The 21,310-nt window shown below is 39.2% G+C and overlaps 1 protein-coding gene across 8 annotated transcripts in view; it reads right to left on the bottom strand.

Moving 5' to 3' along the window:
• Nucleotides 1–3,987: 3,987 nt before the first annotated feature.
• LOC113023564 (VPS10 domain-containing receptor SorCS3-like) overlaps nucleotides 3,988–21,310 on the bottom strand; it is a 247,646-nt gene continuing 230,323 nt past the window's right edge. For all 8 annotated transcript variants that reach the window (XM_026169671.1, XM_026169675.1, XM_026169674.1 and 5 more), the window contains 5 exons: nucleotides 13,399–13,530; nucleotides 13,203–13,302; nucleotides 9,699–9,804; nucleotides 8,113–8,273; nucleotides 3,988–4,568 (listed from right to left, as the gene is read on the bottom strand). In XM_026169671.1, the coding sequence (XP_026025456.1) occupies nucleotides 4,510–4,568; nucleotides 8,113–8,273; nucleotides 9,699–9,804; nucleotides 13,203–13,302; nucleotides 13,399–13,530 (558 nt within the window). In that variant the 3' untranslated portion in view covers nucleotides 3,988–4,509. The remainder of the gene's footprint in view (nucleotides 4,569–8,112; nucleotides 8,274–9,698; nucleotides 9,805–13,202; nucleotides 13,303–13,398; nucleotides 13,531–21,310) is intronic.

Here is a 21,310-nt window from a genome sequence, read left to right as displayed (position 1 = left end):
AATTCCCATATAGAGTGTCACATATTGATTTGTGCCAATTTCCATTATCTTGATACAGGTCCAGACCTCGGTGAGAGCTAAAGCTATGGTTAGAAGGTCTGGTGGGGTTTAATGGACGATGGGAACATAAGCAAAGGTAAAATAAAAGTTCAATAAAATGTTTTGCAAGTTTCTTATGTTTGGTTTCTGTTTTATTTCCAATCATGTAGCAAACAGGCCATGTGACTTCCTGTTTTGATTGTCAGTGACAATGCAGAATTAAAATGAACTTCCCGTGTTAGGGGTAAATAAAAAAGAAGCCCTATGAACCAAAAATATTTTGCTTTTGGAATCTAATGGCACATTCATCACACTATTTCATCTGTCAAAGCATTTTACGAAGTTCATCAACGTGATTCTCAGGTTTTAGGGGTTCTGTTAAATATTTGGACTTCCAGCACTGGCTTAGCTTTTTGGAGTTTGTTCAGCCACTGTTGCACATCTACATATGCAATAGAGGCATGCAGTAAAACCTGATTACATTAAAAGTGTTTTTCATTGCATCCATCTTTTTTATTACTGCAAACAATGTGCTCGAGCTGTTCTCTCTGTGCATTTTTCCTCACTGTAGCAGTGTGTTTATTCCATTAGTTGGACAGACTGTGAGAGCTGACACCGTGCCGTGACGGTTTGGTGACACTGACCGCGGTTGCAGGCCAGACACAAGGCCGACAACACTGCTGGTGCTTTTCCGACCTCGCTTTGTGCTTCTGCACTGGAGGTTGGTTGAGTCATCAGGCAAACAGTGTAATGCTCAGCGAACATCATTTTCTTTGCACCCTTGGGTTCACAAGAAATTCATCATCCAGAGAATGAACGCACTGATGTACAAAAATACATTTATTTGAAACAATTTCAAAATGACAGTTTCTTTACCGTAGAAATATCGAAATCAAGATGAAACAGAACATTACTGATGATGCATGCATTGTAGATTTTTGTGCACTGAAGAACATTACAATGCTTTTGCCTTCTGAAAAATCACAAATGCAAAGGATCTCTTTTATGGTTCAAGTATGGATTTGTCTGGTGCTTACGGTATAATGTGGCATTTAAGATATCAGATGAGACAGAAGTTTCCAGTGATCAAAGTCCTTTCTTTTACTAGTGGCACTTCCAATGTGCTGGTGCAGATAAAGCACCACATTTTGAAGCATTTGTTCTTTGCAAACTTTTATGGACAGCCAGTGTACTATGTTCATTGTACATTCTTCACAATTTCAAAGGGTCCAAGAGAGAGAAAAACAACAGAAAACAAAGACAATATCCATGTGTAGTTAAGGATGGAGAAACTTTTTGATTTCTTTTTCTGTCCCCCCTAATTCTGCTTTTCTAATAAGAATCAGAACAAAGTGCCACCATCAAAGCCTTTACCCAAACAAAATCCAGCCAAGCAAACAATCCTTTGCTTATGGCATGTGTTGAATACAACAAAGCTCTAGAACAATCTTTGTTCAATGTGTGTTCTGTCTGTATTAACAAGGCTTGGCTTGGCTGTTTGGTTTGAGATGAGAGCACTCTGTTGCAGGTAATGCATATGTGATGTGACAGCCTATATCTTTTTGCAGCCTTTCGCTTCTCCTGGAACTGCTGTTTGCTTGAGCTGAGCACTGCAGGAAACCTCTGCATGTGGCACCCTCCCCTGAGCTGTCCAGCTTTCTCTCACTAACAACAATGCTGGATACTGGGAGAGCAACGGGAGTCAAGTCGAGGCCACTTGGCTTTTGCAGGCCTGGAGAATGCAGAGCTGGGGGAAGTTGCATGCTGGGAGGACGGTGTTCACTCATTTCAAACTAGATGCAAAGCAGAGACTGGAGCGTTGGTTTGTGAATGGAGGCTAATGGCAGCCAGGGGAGCTCTGTTTGTACACTGTGGATTCATTAAATAAATACATACTGTTCCAGGCACAGTTGAAGACAATGTTCTGGTTTTGTCACATTGTTAGAATAGCAGTAGTTGCACATTTTGAGTGGTGTAAAAATTGTGCCACAATGAGCACCAAAGATGCTGGTAACACACTCTGTAGAACATGGACTCATTAGCTTATCTAATCCTAATGAACAGCAAAAGCACTTTGTAGGCTTAAAGTTGGGTTTGATAGCATACATGGAAAAAAATATGTGAAGTTGAAGCTATGACAACTGAAAATAATGGGAGAACATGATATTGGAATCCAAAAACTGTGAGCTAATAAGTGATTTACCTTTTCACATTGTACACATTACTTGAAACCATCTTGGAGGCCCAGGTGTGTCCTGGACTGCATCGAGTTACTGTGATTAAAATGAATGTAGGACTCTTTCACTTCAATCGTGCTGCATCAGATTTGCAGTTCAGAACTTTCTTTTAACAAGTTCAATAACATCGATGCGACTCATTGCTATAAGGCTAATTTAATTTACAAGCAAATTTTCCAGTTCACCAGTCTTACTCTGGTCTGGTTATGTGCACAGACAGGTTTCCTGTATCTCAAAGTTCTCATGTCCAAAAAAGCCCAAACGTCTTCACTTTGGCCTTACAGTAGTGGAACTGTTACTGACTGAAGATGGACTTGGTTTTTGAGAATGAAATCTTAAAAAGTAGTTCAGGCTGAAGAGTCTAGGCAGAGAAAATTTCATTGACTTAATTAAACTACTTATTACCACCATATATGTTTTGTCATCATTAGTTGGCATCACCATGTTGATTATGCTGCTCTGGCAAGGTACAAAAAAACAAGACTTCACACAGCAGTCCTTTGAAGAGAATGAAGACACAATTTGAAATGTATAACACCATTCATTCCTAGTATTTTATCATAACCAGTCCTGATTTAAATCCATGTCAACCACTCGGTGGTGTTAGTGGATAAATCAAGGACTTGTCGTATGAAGTTACCCACTAGGCACCATAACTGTTTTAGAACAATACATCCTATTACTGTTGAATCTGGACCAATGAGGTGGATTGGCCAGATGAGCGGCCAGCACCACCATGACTGAAAAGAATTGCAGGACATTACAAATAATAATATTGGCATGAGCTCCATTGGAAACTGCCACAAACCAAAGAAGAAGCAGAAACCACAACCCAACTGTAAGCCTACTTAAAATAAACACCATGTTTTTCCCCAATGAGTTGAAATTGTGAATTTGATCACTGGTCACCACAATAGATACATTTTTTTCCAAAGTGATTCAACATTAGTATCGAAGCCAAATCTGAACAGTGAGAGCCACAGACTCACTTGCAAATAGAACCGGACTGTAATGGGACGTTTAAGGCCAATACTGCTACAGATGTTTGGTGATTCAAACATGGGATATACAGATTTCCCTGACATTTGTAGTTATTTACGAGCTCACACTCTGCCCGACTTTGCTCGGACCAGCTGGTTATTGCGTTTGTGGTTCCCAGCAGGGAACCTGCAGAGTGCCCTCTGGTGGACAAACGTCATAACAACAGCACGTCTGAAGGATGTTTCTCTTGTTTCGTAGCTTTTAAACTTCATTTATCGGCTGTTGTAAATGCCAATATCGATAGATCGATAAATAGCCAGCATTGGCCGACCAACAAATGAGTCGGGCTCTGGTTGCAAATGTTTGGTTCAGAGAGTTTAATGACAGTCTATTGTATATCTGTACTGAAAATGCAAATATCCTGAAAATGATCCTGTTGAGGATGATCCTTTTAACTTTATTTTCAGAGAACATGAGGGACATCTGCACTATGCCGATGCAGCTCTACCTGCATTAACAGATAAATCCTTTCTATCAGGTTCATTTCAGCCAACACTTGACTGAAGAAAATGAGAGCAAAACAGAATCAGCAGAATCAACTGGGGTCTTTTGACACATGATTAGAAAATAACTATTTACAACACCTGCTTATCTACAACACAGAAATTGTGTCCTCAGAAAGAACATGCACAAGTTAAGGACCTTAGCAAAGGAAATCGGTTTCTTTAAGTAATGTTTGACCTTTTAAACACACTTTCAGAAAAAAAGACCATCGTCAGATCTTCTGTTGCCGCCATGGTACTCAGACTACGAGCATGTAGAAAGTAATAATATATACATTTAACAGAACAGATGACAGTATTGTACATTTCAATAATATTCCCTGTTTGATTGAAGACTCCGACATTATAGTCTATATATAGGCAGAAATGATTTTCAAAGCAAACGCCTTAAGAAATGTACATAACTTTTGATAGATTTCCACGAAAGATATTTCACTTTGCAAATGAATGCTGCTATGTAGCTTATACATCCACAAAACTGAATATGTTTTGTCAGTAATTACAATGATCTCATTGAGTAAATTGACATTAACTGCATGGATGTTGTTGAATGAGACATCCATGCAAGTCTGTATAAATGAGGTCCCTTAGAAAACTATTAACATCAGTTGTGTTGAGAATTACAAAACAAAAAAAAACCCCGACACTGAAATACTTTGCTCTGTACATGAAGCGCTGCTCCACCAGTTTTACACACTAGTACAGTTTGGAATCTCCCTTGTGCTCTCGCAGGCATTTCCGACTCCCCCTGAGTATAAATAAAGGAAATGAAAGAGGGGAAAAAAAGCCAAGCACAAAGACAGTTAATTCAGAGCTTTAATGACTATAAAACAAATAGCTTCTTTGACATTGACTCCTTGTACTTAATTTCCATTCAAAGGCTCTGAAGCTATTAAGACGCGTTGGAATTTGAAATTGACCCATTATGAAAAATATGCCAGCTTTTGTTATGATATGTTTGGTCCAATTAATTGGAACATGCTCGGTGAGGAAGTTTAGAACCAAATATCGAAAGTCTGGACGTCTACCCCATTTGTGTTGGGCGATCGTGGCTCAAGAGTTAGGAGTTCGCCTTGTAATTGGAAGGTTGCCGGTTCGAGCCCCGGCTTGAACAGCCTCGGTTGTTGTGTTCTTGGGCAAGACACTTCACCTGTTGCCTACTGGTGGTGCCACTGGCTGTGGCATAGCTGCCATCACCAGTGTGTGAATGTGAATGGGTGGATGACTGGATGTGTGAAGTGCTTTGGGGTCCTTAGGGACTAGTAAAAGCGCTATACAAATACAGGCCATTTACGTGAGAAACACAAGAATAGCTGTTAATTTACTCTGGCATATAGCACAAATCAATCAGCAACTTCAAGGACGTCTGCAGAAATGTGCAAATAAAAAGCAGCGTTTATTCATTGTGAAATACATTTCGTTAACCTCCTAAGACCCGGACTCTTCCATGGCATGCATTTTTAATTTCTCTTTGATATTTGGGCATATTGGGGCCTGATGAATGTAAAAACAAAGAATTACCAGATTTTTTTTAACCTTATTTTTGTTTTTAAGAAAACTAAGAGCCATATATGAGGATATTCATTTAAAATTTTGATAGAACAGTGGCAGTATAATGTCCTCGTAAGTGGATATCAGGCCCATGTAGAGCAAAATTGAGTATTTTGGTCTAAATAACCCAAAATGTGATGTCCACATATGTGGACGACAGGTCCTAGGAGGTTAAATATCCTTGTCCTTTGATGGCAGGCAGGGATGATTTGATACACTTTCTGTTGCACTAAATGCATGTAGTGCTGAGCACCTGCTCGAATTTGACCTCCTAAGACCCAAACTCTTTCATGAATGCATGCATTTTTAATTTCTCTTTGCTATTTGGGCTGATTGGGACCTGATGAATGTAAAAACAAAGAATTACATGATTTTCTTTTTTCTTTTTTACCTGAGTTTCGTTTCTGAGAGAAATGAGATCCACATAGGAGGACATCTGCTTTAAATTTCGATAAAACAGTGGCAGTATAATGTTCTTGTAAGTGGATATCAGGCCCATCGGCAGCCACATGGTACCTTTAATTTAAGAGAAAAACAACAATGTACCATTGTTGCTTCAAACGTGGAATCAGATGGTAGTAATTTGATTAGTGTTTCGTAAATATGTTGTTTAACTCTTATTCTTACACTTATTGTTGTTTTGTTACACTTTACTGTGCGTCCCCGTCCACTGACTCGAGGTGCTACATGAGTTATGGAGAAACTGAAAGTACTCTCGTGCAGGAATACAGATCACATGTAAAAAGAAAAAAAAAGTAACAATCAGACATTGACCTGGATAAAAATATTCTGCTGAAATGAAGCAGCACACTCACGGCCTCGCTGCTTGAGGGTTTCACTAATGTGTGAGTTTCCATTCTCGACAGCTCCTCTGAATTTCAACACACAGGTCAGAAGCAGTCAGCTCTCCAGAACTGTGAAAGTGCAGGAACTTAATCTGTCTTTTAAACTATCTCAGAGCCAAATCAATCCTGGGTCTGCAGCTGCCAGAAGTGGTACATTTCTACTGGTAACAATAGAAAATCCACTCTGTTATATACAGTCAGAGTGGGCAGCAATTAGCTTATCAAACCTATTGTTTTTTTTATCATGTAATGAAATATGAATGAATGAATGTGTCTTTTTAAATTGAAGTCAAACTGTGACTGAATGAGGAATGATTAGGCCACTCCCTCTGTGTTTGATGGAGTCCTGCAGCCACATGCTAAACATGTTGGTTTTATTATTTAGTCATTATTCCCAGTACTGTGGGTGTCACTGGAATCTTTCCTTACCCTCTAAAACCCTTTCACGGGCTTTGTCTACTCTAAGGATTTCCTCCTCTGTGAATAATTCAAAAATGGTAAAAAGGAGATTCATTTGCTGGATTTCTGTTTAAAAGACGATTCAGATTCAGTATGTAAATTATCCCCAGGAGGTGATTCTACGCACAGTTATCCTACACATTATCATGTTGACTTTTGCTATAAAGCCATCGACAAAAGAAAGTTTGTCCCTGAAATTCCATCTTTACATGCCCTGGCAAGTTTTGGCATGTCTGAAACCTCGGTATAGGGAATATCCGAGTTTCCAAACAGTGGACAGTGCATGTTTTAAATGTCCTAAAATACAATGTAGCAGTGACACAGACCTTGCTGGACCACGACAAGGTCACTGAGATCCAGATTTTATTGTGCTCCATGTATTATATTTTTGAAAATGTCTTAATCATGACTTGATTCGTCGCAAAGACACATAGTGCTGATATTCACACAGATGAGATTATGCAGTATATAGTGCATCGCATACATTCATATGTATATGGATGCCTTCTATTTGTCTCTGGATATCTACATGCCTTTAAAGTGTGAGTTAGTTAAATCATCTATGTGGCCATTTCCTGTTCATGGATTTTCTCTTATTTCTACAGCAGGTGAATAGAGTAACCCACCAACACCATGACTACTACTTAACCCTCCTGCCATCCTTTAAAAAACTCACACCCATCACCCTAGGGACCATTCTCAGCCACGCCATAAAAAGACCATATATCCATATTTTATTCCACTTTAAATTAGCCAACCTTGTAAAACTACTTCTCCCTGAAATATTCATGTAAAGTTTTAATTATATTTTCGTTGTTTTAACCCTTCAAATCCCAGTGTTATTACATGAGCGCCCTGTGTTATAAGCCCCAAAAACCAAAAAACGAAACTAAATATTTCCACAAAAAAACAGTTGAAGTAATATGTGATTGTCATTATAAGTAGGCCTTTAGATGGACCAAAGATTGGCACCAACATACATTTTGACCTGCCATTATTTTTTTTGCATTTTTTTTGCAATTTAAAAATTAAAACTTCAAGGCCCTGAGTCTTCATTGACATCCAAGAAAAGAAGAAAAAATAAAATCATATGATGATAATTTGGGGTTGAAAAATAGCGTTTATAATGGAAGTCAATGGGCAGAAAATGGTCCCCAGGGTGATGGGTGTGGGGATTTCTGCTGCTCAGCCATTTTAGGCTGATTTAAGGAATTCACACTGGAATATTAACATTGACAGGTAAAAACTATCCTGTGGCAAGTTTGGTTATATTCCACTGAACACAGTGGAAATGGCAGCCATTTAACACATAGCAGTGGCACAAAAAGGTCCCAAGAAGGCAGGAAGGTTAAGGTGGCAGCAACGCGTCTAGAACCCAAAAAAATATTGAAGTGTATTTGCTTGAAACGCCTGTCCCTACTCTCAGCAGGTACTTACTTTTGACCCTGGCATCCAGCTCCTTCTCCATGAGTTCTTTGGATGTGGAGAACTCACTCAGAGTAATTTTCGGCGTGCTGTCGCCTTGGCCGACCGAGCCGATCATCTCTTGCTCTTTCTCCTGGTTAACCTCAGCATATATGTTGATCCAAGGTATTTTTCTGAGGATTTACAGAAAACAAGATCAACAAATGTTAGATAACCATCTCACGTGCAGGTGCAGTGTTTGTGCATGCACACAGTGGGGTTGTTGTGTTTCTAAGGCTATGTAACCGCAGTCCCAAGTTTACATTCATTAGTAAATTACAACCGAGAACACGACTTTATGAATAAATTATTTGATTTTGCAGCCTCATCTCCATCTCTGCCTGCCTGACTATCTACATCAGACTCTACACATCAAGCTGCTCTCACCGAGTTTGTCCTGATCTTTATTACTTGCTTCCTTGCAGGGTTTCTTTTTTCTCTCAGGCCAGTTAACTTCAGCAGGTGAGGCAAATAAAGGTCAGCATAACTATAACATGTGTAACTACAGAATTCATCAGATCAAAGGAGAAAACAACTCTGGTCCTAGTTTTGGTTAACCTTTAAATAATCAATATTTCGATGCTATATATTTTTGCTGGTTATTTCATTCCCTGTAGCTTTGAAGTTCACTGACAGCTGACATCTTCAAAGGTAGTTTTTTCTTATATAATATGAATCAATGGGCACACCTTTAATATAATTATAACTGGTTTGATTATCCAGTTTGTCTTTATTGACTCTTTTGCACAGAGTAAGCTTTGGGATGAATAAGTTTGAACCGTCTGTGCTAAATGTGAATTGCCTGCTCTGTTGTCTCACTGCTTCCAGCTGTGATGTTTTGGCAGGATCAACATTTTTTAGAAAAATGAAAATTATTTTTCTTTCGAGTTAAAAATGTGGGTTTTTAAGAAGTCTGACAGACTGTTGCACTGAGCTACTTTTTCAAAGATGATTCTGTTTCCTGGTGCTGACAAACTGTAAACTTGCCTTGACTGTAATTACACTCGAGTGCCTAATTTATAGACAAATTACAGTAACACTGGTTTCTTTTCTCATCTGCATTTATACCGCCTAATATAGATCTTTATTTAGACATTATCCAATTTATTTGCAATTACTATACATTTGGGTTATTAATTGCTCTGTTTTGTCAACTGTAAGATTTCTTGAAAAATGCATCCTCTTTTGACTAATGGGAAAAACTTCATATCCATAATTAATGACAGCTTTTCCATTTCCCTCAGACTTTTCAAAAGAATAATTTTGAGTATGAATAATTTATTCAGCAAATAAGATCCAAGGCAGAGAAGCTGCATATTAAACCATTTACTGCTCGTTTTCCCTGAATTTTGTGACTGATTGCTGCACACGCCTCATGCACTGGAATCTCACAAGTATGAGTGACAACTCCAGAGTGATCTATCAATTGAAAATACCAAATATGACTATAATAGATTGGTCTAGACAGGGCTCATCTGCTATCATCAATAATGAAGAACAGAGTAATAGTTATATAGTGGGGCCCTACAGCAGGTGGAAGAAATCAGAAAGATTTGCACCTCTTGAATTTGTAGATGAGAAACACCGCGAGGCCAAGAAACACAACTGACAGGAGCATAAGCATCGCTGAGCTGCTGTGTCTGGGGCTCGAGTCCACTAAAGGTGCTGTGGGAGCAGGAAGGTGCACAGAGATGACATTAGACAGTCAAAATAAAAACAACATAACGTTAATCAACAGTTGACAAATGAGACAGAATAGAAATAAAAATAGAAATTTGATTCATTAAAACCAACAACAGACAAAAGTACAGTTAGATTTATATTACAAGTCAACCAGATGTGGCTAAATGCTAATGCTAAAACAAGAACAAATGTTTGTATGAATGCATAAATGATCTCAGTTTATCAACATCTTGAGCAGTTTCATCATAAAGACGCCAGATTTGAAAAAGTAAAGAACTTCTGAGGTTTCAAAGTTTGAAAGTTCAGCTCAGTCAAAAGCATTTTCCTCATTTCCTGTATTAGCAATATTTTTTTTTTATTAAACTCTAAGTGTAAGATCTTTAAATAATTGGAACTGGCAGTCAACATATCAGCAAGAATTCACTTTTTTTTAAACGATTTTTCCTCCATGGAGGAACAGCTAAAAAGAATACAGTACACATGAGCTCTGGCTAACGATGGCTAACTAAATCTCTGACCTGGGAGGTTACGTCAGAGGTGTTGAAAGTGGAGTTATTCATTTTATTTGCTGTTATATGTTGTTATATGTTGTTATTGCTGCTATTTTCCCCATCACAACTACATATTATCTTAATAAGACAGGAAGAAGAAGTGCTTCGTTTTCTTCAGACCCTAGAATTCAAACTCAGAAGTTATAGTTAAGTTTGTGCTGTTCTTATGGCTGCACCTTCAAATTTCTCATCCAAGTCCATAACTGACAAACACTTGATGGAACCGGTACAGTTTCATGCTGATCGGAGCTCTAATGTGTGTTTACCTACAAAGGCCCCACAAACTGAGGTGACTGCACATCCAGCTGAGTTAAAAATATTTCAACTGTTGTAGAAAAAAAAGTATTTTACTTTGTGCCATAAAGAGTAGCGGCTGAGATTCTCCCTGAGACTGACTTGTCCTGATGTCAGGGACAATCAGGAGTGGACGGCAAACTTATCATGGCAGTCCGTGGGCAGCTCAAGCTGTAAAAGCCCACTTTGACATACAGAGGCAGAAACAATATAGGTGGATCGAATTCCAGGAGATACTGCTCACTCATTGCCCGATGACCAGTGAGGATATCCTGGGTTATTCTCCAATTATAATTGACTGTAATTAATAGACAATTATGGGTACGAGTATTAATAGCTATAATTAATAAAATGGATTCCACGTTGTACTTATTGTGACTTTAATCAAGGAACTGGTCTTTATAGAAATGTGCATCCTCACTTCTATGCAACTGGAAGCCTTTTAAAGCCTGCAGGTTTCACTCACTCCTGAAATGGATGGAAGTCCATAAAGTAGGAAAGATCACAGGACCTCCGGGGAATGTATTATAATGTGTGTATATCTTCCTGAGAACCGAGGAAGAAAATAATCTTCCCATTGAACCTGCTTCTTCCTGTTGCTAACACCCAGACACATGAGATACCAATGGAAAGTCCAGGATTTCCTCTATTCAGTGCATCAGGACTTAGTCAAAAGATATAGAGCAAAAACAAATGTCCATTTCAGAGGACATAAATGAATGGGCTGGTTCTCAGGAGGATATAATGCTAGATTCTAGCTATTGGTTGGCTGTTACAGCGAGATTTTCTGGGTTTCCAAAAATACTACAGTGACTTCATTCTGCATGAGAAACAATGCAAAGTTTTGTCAGAATGGAAAAAATGAACGAGACTCACTTCTGACAACAGATACACCTGAAATAGCTCCTGGCACTGTGGTAGCACCTACAGGTAGAGTACCTTGAAAAAGTATGTGCAACAAAGAAAACAGGCACCTCTTCAAAAGCAAAGAGTAGTCACATCCATTATTGATTTATCTTTTTCTCTGCTTCTAGTTTGAATGAAGCGAACCTTTAAAAATCCTGCAGGTCACCGGGGTTAGGGCTGGGCTACATATCAGACCTGGAAGATGTTACCTTACAATAACACATTTTTCCACAACATCATTTCTGATAGAAACCTTTGCGTCAGATGTTCCAAATATGTGTAAATTCTATAAAAAGGACAGATGCTCTGCGTGTTGCCTGTGACCTGTTAGATGTTAAAGGGTCAAAAACGTATTTTCTTTATACTTGTACCCCGTACACTGTAGTATACTGTATATCCAGAACAATAATGACTCCCCAGATTATATTTTTATCTTTAAGATATGAAACACTGTAAGGTGTTGTAGCGTGAAATTACACTTTCTGCTGATGGGCAAAACAAACTGACAGTAGCAGGAAATCCAAAGATTTCAGGTGAATGTAAAACAGTTAAATGCGCCAACATTCATTCAAAAAAGTACCGAACCAAACAAGTGTTCAGTGTGATTAATGTCACGGTTTCGCTCATAAGGCACAAACCCTAAATTTCTCCCATTATTTTGAAGAGTGCATTAATGTCTGTCGCTGAAGAAAAAGCCCGATGCTTTTCTGTGACGGGTTTAGCGCTACGTGGGCCCTCAGCTAAGAGATGGAGGCGCGCGTGCCGATGACCTTTCTCAAGCAGCTTGAAGGCTTTTTAGACCTTTTCTTGGGAGGTGAAATATAAAGAGGGATCCAGCTGGGTACACCTTCAATGTCATTAGAGTGCAGCACACCACAAAACGTCACAGAGCACTACATGCCAGGCTGTTAATACCCATCGCTTTGAGCTGCAGACAACTCATGGCTGTGTGCCTCCAGAGACTGTGCGCCTAATGAAACCAGCCAAGCAGTGAATATAAGGTAAGACCTGTCCAGCAGCGGGACACAGGAGCTGCTGAGCAGTACCGAGCTCCAAACCAATAAAAAAGTAGAGGTTTCCAGTCTAGCCATGTTATTTACAATTACTGTGTCTCCGTGAATCAGCGCTGATTTGACACGAGAGCATTTGAGGGTCTCTAATGTCAACCAGCCTTCCCGCAAAACACTGCTGATGACTTCTTGAATGATTCCAAAGTCTGCCCTGAAATTGTACAGTGTTCTTTCTCAAGGACTAAATAATCAACATAATTATACTCAGTGTAACACTCATTTTGTGGTTGGATGGCTATAAAAGAAATAGAACAGATGTTCAGCTTTTGATGGCAGGCATAAAAGATCCCTCTTCTCAAGGAGCTCCACTTAAAACCGAACCCCTCCTATCCTCGTCTGTGTTCTTTCGCCTGGGATAGACGAGGTCTGACAGGAATTTTAATTGGTGGACCAAAGAAAAATTCTTGTTGTCAAAACATAGTTATTACACTTCTGTTTCTCTGCACATGAAAATGAAAAATGGAACATGCAGGCCATAATTACATTACCCCCGGAAGTTAATATTATAGATGATGACTTGATGGCAAAATTAAAAGCAATGACAGCAAATGTTTCTTACCCAGTGTTAACTGTGTGTTGTAAACGATCACCCTCACACCGGGCTTCAGCTCGAACTCCACCAGGTTTTGGTTCAGTGCACTTACAATTGTGTCAGAAGCCTGTTAAAGTACACAACAAGTCACCGTTTTGTAGGCACAATAATCAAGTTGGAGGAATTTGAACTCCTCGTGAATTTCACTTAGAGACACCCATACCCGCTCCAGAGCTTCCTCACTCTTTTTCTTGCCCTCTGATTGGTTCTTATAAGGCAACAGGAAGAGCTCAGCAGCTGTTGGCACTCCGGGGAACACCGCTACCAGGAGCTGCTCCTCTGGGAATTCGGCCACCTGTCACAAGATAGAAATGTTTTTATTTGCCATCACTGTGTGATACTGTGAAAATAACAAAAGCTTTACGGCATCATAAGGATTAAAGTCATTGACGGGACTTCAAACGCAGTAGTTTTGTTAAAGCTTCCGGAGTCTCGGGGATACACACAAAGTGTCCTCTGCTGTATCTAAGAGAGCTGCAGCATTAGATGCAATCCTGAAAGCATGAAACAGTGTCGTAAATCACAAGACTGTCAACGAGGAGCTTTTAACTGCTAGGTTAGTGTTACGGTTAGTTTCACTCACTATTCACAATATTCACCGTTCACTTTGAAACAGTGCATACAAATGTCGTGCTGGGGGATTTTGACCAAGTGGCCATATGAGACGAGCCAGAAGCGAAACAGGTTAAAGATCGCAGTGAATATTTGGGTGGAGTATGTTTAAAAGCCATTATGAAGCAGCTTTGAGAAGTGACTAAGATTTACATGAGAATAGATGAACATAAACTGTTTTCACATGAAAATGTTGGACACTTTGGGAGAAACTGGTTCAAAATGCAGGCTGTCTGTCATTTTGAGAGACAGGGTTACAGAAAATTCATATATAATTAACAATATACAGAATATTCTATGCATGAAGAGAAAAGATAGCCAGAGGCACCAACTGTGTCATCACTTTGTATGCAAACTCCATCATAACAGTGCAGTCCCAGTTAAGGCGCTGCAGCTGTGGAGCCTCAACAGGGAAATGTGAACTCAGCAGATGTGAACTGGGATCTTTCTTAAGTGTTCTCCTGCTGGATGAACCCTTTGTTCTGCTCTACACCCTCTACCACCCTCACAGTTTTAATCTGCCACAATGTTTGGAAGCCTTTAGAGTTTTCCATCATTTCCCATCCAGTAACAAAGTCTGTCACCAGTGAAAAATTCAGCTCAAGCTTTGGTTGTAACGTTGTCCGAAGTTGTTGAGTATGCAATAGGAGTTAGTCTTTGTCACGTGTATTCGCACTGATGTAACTACTCAGTTTAGGCAGAGGATGCAGAGCACGCTGACTCACTGTGAATTCACTAACCTGGCGAAATTGGCACAATTAACCGTCAGACAGTATTGGAGATCATGAAGACCATTACATTTCAGATTTAACTGTGTTGAATATTTGTCCTCACTGGGTAATGTCTAATGTCACGACTGCAGTGTGAAAATGGCTATAGACTCAAGAAGATGTGTCTTGGGTTGAAGGTGAGACAATGCTAGCTTCATTTGGTGTGTGATTGCTGCATTCGCTCCCGCTGGGACAAAAGCAGCTGGATTACAAAGAGTAGCAGTTACCAAGCAGCTCAGAATGTCTACACACTGTAAGATAACACAAAGACATTTTATCTGCTGAACAGTTTCATTACAAGAAAACTCATCTGACTTTACACTGAAACACTACATATTGCACATTTATGTCTATTGTCAGAAACTGTAGGATTCAGTGTAATGACCCATCGGAAGATTCCTTTGCAGTCTTAAGATGGAACTTAATTACGTGTTCAGTCTCCCACTAAGATATAATTACCTGCCTGTGAGTTTCTGCTCGAATTAACTGGTTGTATTTGTTCAGATCGTAAGGTTGAGAGTTAACAAGCGTTTAGATGTCGATCATCTTCAAACTGTTTTTGTAACCATTTGTGCCATTATATCACTTTTGACTCTTCCCTTACAGTTTGTGTCAGTCAGACATTAAATTGCTCTGTATAATGTTTTAAGCTAATATGGTGGTGAGGGAAAACTACAGCAATGGCTATTTTACGCTGACAACTCAAAAAGCCCTTTGACTCATCACCTGAGTAGGAAAGCACTCTATAATTACCAGTCCATTTATATTTTTCTAAACCCATCATAGTTCAAAAACACTAAACAAATAAAGAGGCATCTCAGTCCGTAAACAGCATGTCTTTAGGCCCCGCCCCTCCCTGAGCCTGGTTCTGTCGGTTTCTTCCTGTTAAAAGGGAGTTTTTCCTTCCCACTGTTGCCAAAGTGCTTGCTCATAGGGGGTCATATGATTGTTGGGTTTCTCTGTATCTATTATTGTAGGGTCTTCCTTACAATATAAAGCTCCTTGAGGCGACTGTTGTTGTGATTTGGCGCTGTGTAAATAAAACTGAATTGAATCGGAACAACATTAAAACCACTGACAGGGAAAGTAAATAGTTTTGTGCATGTCAATACAATACATTGCTCTGCTGAGAAAATTGTGTCCTGACATGCCAAAACTGATGCCATATTCTCCTGTAACACCCATCTACCCATCTAGATTCATTCAGATTAAGCTCATTCCTCCAAATGGCAAAGACATTCCCAAACCACCGCAGTCGGTAAGCAATTGCAACCCTGCTACACTCAAAAACAAATCATCAGATCCACTGCATTCTGGTGAAGTTTTCCATGTAAATAGATATGTTATCTACTGCCCAAGACAGCACAGCTCCCAGGATTACAGTGACACAGAAACCCAGATTTGGCATCTGGTCAGGATACCTCCTCAGCACCTCCTTTGGTAGGTCTTCCCAGGGTAGACCCAGAGAAAAACTTTTGTCTGGAATACCCTGTTTATCCTGCAATCACAATTTGACTTTGTGGAAGCGGAAGATTGTGGATTATTCAACAGGATACAGCGGATCTACTTCACCACCGGGTGGAGAGGGAAGGATTGTTGCCAGTGTCTGGTATCAGACACCCACCCTGACATCCCCAAAGGCCCAGTGTCCGTGCCCTGATGGGTCTGGGCTGTGTGAGCCATTCAACATTATAGCATTATATTATATTATAGTCGAATAGCATGTCTGCTATTAGTGTTTACAGACATCATGCGATCTTTAGCATTTGAGGCAACCATCACCAGCATTCTGGAAAACTGACAGCAGAATAACCGTGTTCATGGTCTAATATTGTCCCTAACAGCTGTTCTGCTTCACAAGAGTGACACAGAAAGAGAGACAGAGATACAAATAGTGCTGCAGAGCTACAAAGACTCACAAAAAGTGTTGACCTTTATCACAAGCCCATAAATGGACACACAAAACACTTTCCCAAGCATGACTTTTCAGAAAAGAACAGAGTTTTCACTTGACGGTGTTCGTAGTGTGCATAATGTTCAATGCCAGAGTGTCTGAGTTGGATATTTCTGCAATTTCTGCTCAGTTAAGTTTATAGAATGACTGCAGTCGTTTTAATAGAAATGCTGACAACTACTATTAGATGGTGTAAATGTAAGACTCAGGATTCTGGTATCTAAAGAAGATTCTAGATAACAAAGTTTTAATTGAGTTTTTGTGGGGCAGTGTTCACTGTTTTCAGCTGTTTTACATTAAATGTAACCAGAGATGTTTAAACAGTTCCTCCAAGTCAAAAATGCCCTCTAACCAATCAGCATGTATTCATTAATTACAGAGAACAATTGGATAAATGCTTTGAGGCTGCAGTTTCTAGCCATGTCAAAAACGCATTTTTAATGGGTCAATAACTGTTTCTGTTATTTTTTTCAAGCCATTAGCTTTTAACAGTTTATGCAGTACAAGCAAGAATGGGGGCAGCGCCGTGTGGCAATCACTCTTCATTCTAGAGCCTTTGATGTTTTTATGTTTTCCCTCTGGCCTGGGGTGGACAACGTAGCAGGTAAAGGCAAAGCACATCAATTATCAAGCAGAAAAATCACTATTTGAGTAACAAAGCAGTGGACAAATGATAGCCATGGGCGTGTCTTGCAATGGCGAAGAGGCAGTGGAGAGGGAGATAAAGTGAATGGGATGACAAAGGAGGCAATAGCCTGTGGGGAAAAAAAGAAAAAAAATCAGTGCGCTTGGACCATGTTGACTCGCACAGCAATCTGTCCTTAGTTTAAAACTCTGGAGGATCATCTGATATACTGCAAATTCATCACGGATACAAAAATTAAATCGGGATGGTAAACAGGAAGAGAGGTGAGATCCTCAGAGAGGACAGGCTGCAGGGAAGTCGGCTCAATTTGGTTTGATATGAAGATTTCACAATGCAATATTTTGCAAGTTCATTTCAAGAAATACTATTTGAAGAAGATAAACTCCAGAGGGACTCTGAAAGTTATTATCTTGCTACACTTTCACTTCTTTTTCAGTTTTTGACGTGAAACGCTTTAGTTTAAATGTAAAGCAGATAACCTCTACTGACATTTCAGGGTTTTGGAAATGATTTTGTGTTTGTAGCTTAAACAATATTTAAGACATGCAGACACCCAGATGTTGCTCTTGAATTATTAAAACAATAAAAACAACTCTTTAACTACTGTTGCCTTTCTCTCTAAGCATGAACATTGTTGTAGTAAAACTTTCAACTAAATGTTAACCTCTCTTTCTTAGCTTAGCATGTTAGCATGACACCTAGAATTCTGGCTGGTGGGAAGCTCACATGTTTTTCCAGGTATGTTCTCCAGGTTGTTCCAACAAATGAACATTTTGTTCTGATGACAGCACCTAGATTAAAACCAAGTGAATTGTGACCTAATAATCTATCTGAACCTAAAGAAATTGCTGGCAGTTCAGGAAGAAGCAGAAAAATTTTAATAAGCAGTCGGATTCATCTTTCTGGAACCACCAATGTCATATCAGTCAGGAATTGACTGGGTGTCGCACCATGAGCCCATTTCAGGGATAGATGATGCTTTTTCTTACCAGAATCTATTAAAAAGGATATGAAAGAAGTAAATACAAACTTTTTCCAATTCTTGTTGAAACTAAGCAAAAAGGAATATGATGAAATGTAATCAAAGAAAAATAATTAACCAGAAATGTAGATTTACTGTCGACTGCCATTTCTCTCTATCGACTTTACATTATCCTTTCCCAACATTGTCTAAAGTTTGTCCATGGACCATCCCAGGTGCACAGGTCAGGGAGAGGAAAAATACTCCTAAAAAACAAATAATAAATAAAATGAAATACCAAAAGATATAATTCCATTCTTGTTGATAAACATCTGAGATTTCAAGCCTTGTGTTGCTGTGAAAATGAAGGTCAGGTGATCACCGACATCAGTGGGACTCCTCCTCTGGAGATGAAGATGGTACTACCTTTCATTATTATTAATATTTCAAAGGTTTTCTTCACTCATAAAGCTTCATATGCATTCCAGTCATTTGAAAGTAAGTTAATTGTCAACATCACAACTGACAGCAGATTCAAATGACGAGAGTATCACATCAGAGTGGATGGTTTACCACGCTTCAGATGGATAAAAAAGAAAATCAGCGCCTCTGGGGAAGCAATAAAGAGACAATAGCTTGATAGCTTGCATTAACCTTCGAGGGAAGCTATGGAGGAGGATGAACACTGTAAACTATATGAGTCTGAGCAGAGAAACGTTAAGGGAATATGAAAGGGAGGTGGCTAAGGAAAGACAGAGTGGACTGAAATAACCTTGATTGCTGAACGCACGTTCAGGAACAGCAGAAGCGCTGGAAATGAAACGAGCCTATAGGCGAAGAGTGCAAAATCATGACATGATACATTCGGCAGTGGTGCACTTCCGTTAAATGGACCTTGACTTTAATTGCGATTTGTTCTCTTCCTCATCTCCTATTTTATTGTTTGGGAGTTGTTTACTATGTTGAAATGCCATCAGTTGTGGACTGGCCTGTGTCTCCACCAAGACTCCTCAGCCATAACAAAATGGAGGAAAAATAACCCTTCCTGTCACCACTTGGACAATATGTTTGTCTGGAAATGAACTTTGTGTCAGATGCAAACACATAAACAGATCTACAGCCCTTTCACATAAACAAGTACCTGATATGAAAGTCTGACGGCGTAATACGAAAAGATGAAAAGTGGCAATTCAGACACTAGTGTAATATAACGGAAAAAAGAAAAACACATATAGCAACTGTCGCTCTACTTTTTCATATGGATTTCACTTCAAGAAGAACTGCATGGTTATGTATTGTAATCTTAGTTCTATGATTGATGACACAGCCCTCTAATGTGTACTATGGCACTGAAACTCAGCATGTGATAAACCGAGTGCACCAGAGTTCTCGGTGTGAAAGTAGAGTAATTATCCTTCTCCACATCACAAATGGCCCATTTCACTGAGAAAAAAAAAACTGAATCAATTTATTATTATGAATCCAGACTTTTGATTCTGCATGTCATGCCTCAATAAAAGCTACCCGTAGGCCCAGACTACAGGAAAGACGGGCGGTTGAGCTGTGAACACAGTGCAGTCAAGTGTAGGTGGTAACTGTGATGTAAAGGAGGACAAAAGCATTTGAAGCAGACACTTGAAATGACTCACAATGAGGGAGAAGTAACGGAGAAAAAAATCACCTGCGGGCCACTTGTGCTCCCACATTTCTTCCACTGTTTGCACAGGTCTAAATCACACTGTATCAGCATGCCTTAGGACTGATTGTTTTTCTTCAACAGTGGCTTAAAGGTGACGTTCTCAAGACATGTAGTTAAAACCACAAATAATATTCAAAGGTAAAGGTAATCTGAGGCAATGCATCTCTTTACTGCTGCTTAACAGAACATTAAAATTAGTTAATTAAGAAATTTGTTTTCAAACCACAAATTTGTTTAAAATCCTGTTCAGAGTACTTTTACTTCACAACAACACTTGCTTTTATACTGCAAGCTAAACAATGTCTGAGGCAGAACTTGGCAACAATGAAAAGGAAGAACCTCCCTTTAACAGGAAGTGACCTCCACCAGAGCCAGACTCAGGTCGGGGCAGCCGTCCGTGAGCAGACGATTTGATTTAAGACAACTTAAAAAATTGTATTGCCAACATCTTTCACCAACATACCTGTCATTCTGTGTTTAAAACACCACCACAACAACATTATTTTTGTATTTAGTTATTAATTTTGCTAACTATTAATATTCATTATTACTGCTTATTAATAGTTCCTTAATAATAATAATAATAATAATAATAATAATAATAATAATAATAATAATAATAATAATAATAATAACTTTATTTATAAAGTGCTTTCAAACAAAGTGCTGAAAAGTTATTCGAAGATAAAAGATTAAAAAATAAATACATCCAGTACAGAAAAAACGTATAAGTTAAAACTGATAGTAATTTAAAAACTAACGGACATAGGATAGGGTGAACAAGTGGGTCTTAAGCTTAGCTTTAAAAACCTCCACAGAGCATGCCTGCCTAATATGTTGAGGGAGGTTGTTCCACAAAAATGTGGCACAAAAAGAAAAAGCACGTTCCCCAATAGTCTTTTTTTCTGGCCTTAGGAACTTTTAGAAATCCAGAATCCTGAGACCGAAGAGCACGGGAAGGAACATAGATGTGCAAAAAGTCAGTCCCTGCAATTTATGACAATTTATCTCCCAGTATTGGACAACTTCCTTACTGGAAGCCCCTTCCTGATCACTTGTAGTTGCAGCTGCAATTTCAATGCAGGCCTCAGACATGACCAGATTAAAAACATCAACAGCTTCTGAGGAAGGAAGATATGAACATAACTTTTACTGTTTTTGCATGGAGGAAAAAGAAGACCGCGTACAAACTGTTCTCCCAAAAAAGCAACCACTGCTGCTAACACAGTATTAGCTGTTTGACAGCATGCTAACATGAAGCTAATCGCGCAGTAGCCACACTGATGTCTGTTGACCTGCGACTAACAGGTAACACAGCCCTGTTTCTACCACAGAATCACTGTGGAGATGTTAAATGTTCTTATTTCTAACTTTGCAGTTTGCTTTGTATTGAAACTGAAACAGCATAACAAAAACTTGTGTGTGTCCTCATT

Source organism: Astatotilapia calliptera, chromosome 6, assembly GCF_900246225.1.
Source record: "Astatotilapia calliptera chromosome 6, fAstCal1.2, whole genome shotgun sequence".
NCBI lineage: Eukaryota > Metazoa > Chordata > Actinopteri > Cichliformes > Cichlidae > Astatotilapia > Astatotilapia calliptera.
Note: the sequence above shows the minus strand (reverse complement) of the source record. Positions and strands in the feature narration are given on the sequence as shown.